The sequence below is a fragment of the Sinocyclocheilus anshuiensis genome, unplaced genomic scaffold (genome assembly GCF_001515605.1).
Source record: "Sinocyclocheilus anshuiensis isolate Anshui unplaced genomic scaffold, SAMN03320099.WGS_v1.1 scaffold1389, whole genome shotgun sequence".
Taxonomy (NCBI): domain Eukaryota; kingdom Metazoa; phylum Chordata; class Actinopteri; order Cypriniformes; family Cyprinidae; genus Sinocyclocheilus; species Sinocyclocheilus anshuiensis.
This window is the reverse complement of record NW_015552672.1, coordinates 482,527-485,218: the sequence shown is the minus strand read 5'-3', so window position 1 is coordinate 485,218 and position 2,692 is coordinate 482,527. Positions and strand designations below refer to the sequence as shown.

Here is a 2,692-nt window from a genome sequence, read left to right as displayed (position 1 = left end):
TATATATAAACAGTGTGTAGGTGTTTTGCTTTTTTTAATGTCATACATAGTTTAATCCACAGCATGAACCTCTGAAGATTTATTTAAAGAAGAAAAAAAACATATCCTCCATGGGCACCATGTTGCACTATTATAAGTGACCTGGCAACAACATTTTACCATATTTTTGGATTATGTCCATAAAACTGCATTAAAACAAGCCAAACGCACAGATGCTCCATAGACTTACATAGAAAAGAGAAAAAGCCTGTTTGAGAAAATGGCGGATGGAAACAGTTACTAAGGTATGACTGACAGTAAAAATATTTTAAATGCGGGCTTAGTGATGGGTCAGTTGATGAAGAAACAACGCAATGCACAAGTGCACAACAGAATTAAGTCTTTAAACACAGCAAAACACATTCTATTGCTGTTTGGGGAACAGTGAAGTGTGAACAAGAAAAAACTGCTCTCAAAACAGTGTGCATTGAAGTCTAAATGAAAATGGCTTTATAAATATTAATATTGTAATGAGTCATGTTTTACTTTCCAGATAAAAAAAAAATCTTGCTCTATAAGACGCTTAATTAAAATGATTGTTGGAACGCTGTACATTAGCATGACAATAAGTGCTACAAAACCATCCGTCTTTATTCTGCATATAAAGCTGCATACATTCAACAGAGAATGAAAGAAAAAGCACATAGCTGTAATTAACATGAAGAAAAGACTGGGGATTTAACAGCAAACACTAATTCCATATGACCTACTTATTCAAAAAGCATTTCCGGACTGCCTCTGGTTATAGCTATACTGGATACATCAAAACAGCAAGTTCAGATGCATCTGACACATTGGCTTTCCAAACATACTATCCTTTCATTCAAATTTCTCAACGAGAACCAAAACTAAACATTTTACAACAAAGCGTGAAAGGAGAAACCACGGCAGATGGACTAAACTTAGTCCAGACTAAACTCCTGTCCGTTAGTAATGATGGAATGGGCCTTTGAGACACAGGCCATTAGGCTGGAGGAGTGTGTGTGGAAAATGGGCACCATTTCTCACACACTTCCTCTTCGACAGCACCAGTGATGATACTCAAAGGGCAGGAGCGAGGGAGCCAGGGATGAGAGGAGGATGAGAGATATCCCTGGAAGACTGAGGCTGCCGGACAACAGTGATGGGAGAGGGAGTGTTCCCTTGTCTCTAAGCCTGGATGTTGAAATGTAGGCCAGGGAAGATAGGAAGGAAAATGAGGAGCCACAAAGGTAATGGCTCTATGACTTTTTCATAAATCATGAAATATGGCAGCACAAGATCTAAGGCACAAATGTTTAGTTGGTGCTGCTATAATTGCATGTTTCATCTTCATAAACAAAATAAAACAGTAAGAAAAAAGACAAGCTCCAAAAATGTCAATTACTAAGCGGCCTGAGATATCCTGATAATTACACTATCAAAGATGCAAACTTTGATTGCAATCAGGATGCCACAAGTCAAACTTTACATATGGGTGTCTCCCGACATAAACAAAACTCGACGAATATAAATTAGCCCTATCATACATCTCAGACTCATCAGACAACAATAATTACATTTAACAGAAGAACAACGTCAGTCTGAATAGAAATACACTGGCAATTTACTGTGGAGTCTGCGATTATACTCGCGACACTAATGCTTAGTCAAGGTGAATGGTAATTTGATTATAATGAGTAATATTTAACTTGAGTCATTTCTTGGAGAGCTAAAAAGGATTTTGTTGTCTAATTCAGTCGTGTACATATGCGCGCTCATAAAATAACTACTAAATAATTCACGAAGTTGTCTACGTTGTCGTGCAGATTAACACATTTCCGTTATGAGTCCCAGACGCTTGCGTGAATAACCCATTTCAAACTGTTCTTCCCATGTTTATGTCTACATGAGTTATCTCAGCATAATTATTACGAAACCAAAAATTATGCCATACTGCATAGTGTCCGAATGCATCATTTTAAGGCTTGCGCGCGCATCCTTATCGGCAGACGCGTCTCCGTTTATCACTGAACTTAAATGTCTTCTCCTCAGGAAAAGAAGAAAACGTCGCTAAAAGTCAAACTCTCTGTGTCAGTGAGCCGTAAATGGAACTGACACTGACAAAATTAGAGTCTTCTGTCACATGAGAATCTCTTACCTTTCATTTTCTCCATACTGCGAGCACAGCGTCCTCTCTCTCTCCCTCACTCTCACTCAGTCATTCTGCCGTTACAAGAGTTCTGCACGAGCGCTTTTTTCCTCAACGGCGCGAATTTTGAATTCCTGTGCTGTATTCGTGTCGTTGTGTTTGTCAGTCAGGCGGCGACGGACGGTTAGGTGTGTTAGGTGCAGAAACAGAGCGCTGAGGGTTCTACGGAGAGATGCGCCACAGCGAGCGGTTCACGGAGACGCGGGCGGGCGAATGAGCGAGCGTTAGGTTGGTGAGGTGAGCTCATAGTGTATAATAGTCACTGAGCTGTTTTGAATCAGGGCTCCTCCTGCGCGCCCCTCACGGCAATTCTCCTCCCAAAAATACATGCATTCACGTTTTGCGCTTCGGTGTCGAGACATGCGCCTCAGGAAACCAAAACTGATCGCATCAGATACACGGTGCTGTTGTTTTATCGATATTTCATCACCGACACCGTTTCCAAAGATCGATATTCATTAATCAGGTGCTAAAAGATTAATA

General features: G+C 40.4%; 1 protein-coding gene across 1 annotated transcript in view; it reads right to left on the bottom strand.

The window, feature by feature from the left end:
- LOC107667428 (teneurin-2-like) overlaps positions 1-2,431 on the bottom strand; it is a 113,945-nt gene extending 111,514 nt beyond the window's left edge. The window contains exon 1 of the mRNA XM_016459097.1: positions 2,159-2,431. Coding sequence (XP_016314583.1) covers positions 2,159-2,174 — 16 coding nt within the window. The 5' untranslated portion in view covers positions 2,175-2,431. The remainder of the gene's footprint in view (positions 1-2,158) is intronic.
- Between the last annotated feature and the right edge of the window lie 261 nt (positions 2,432-2,692).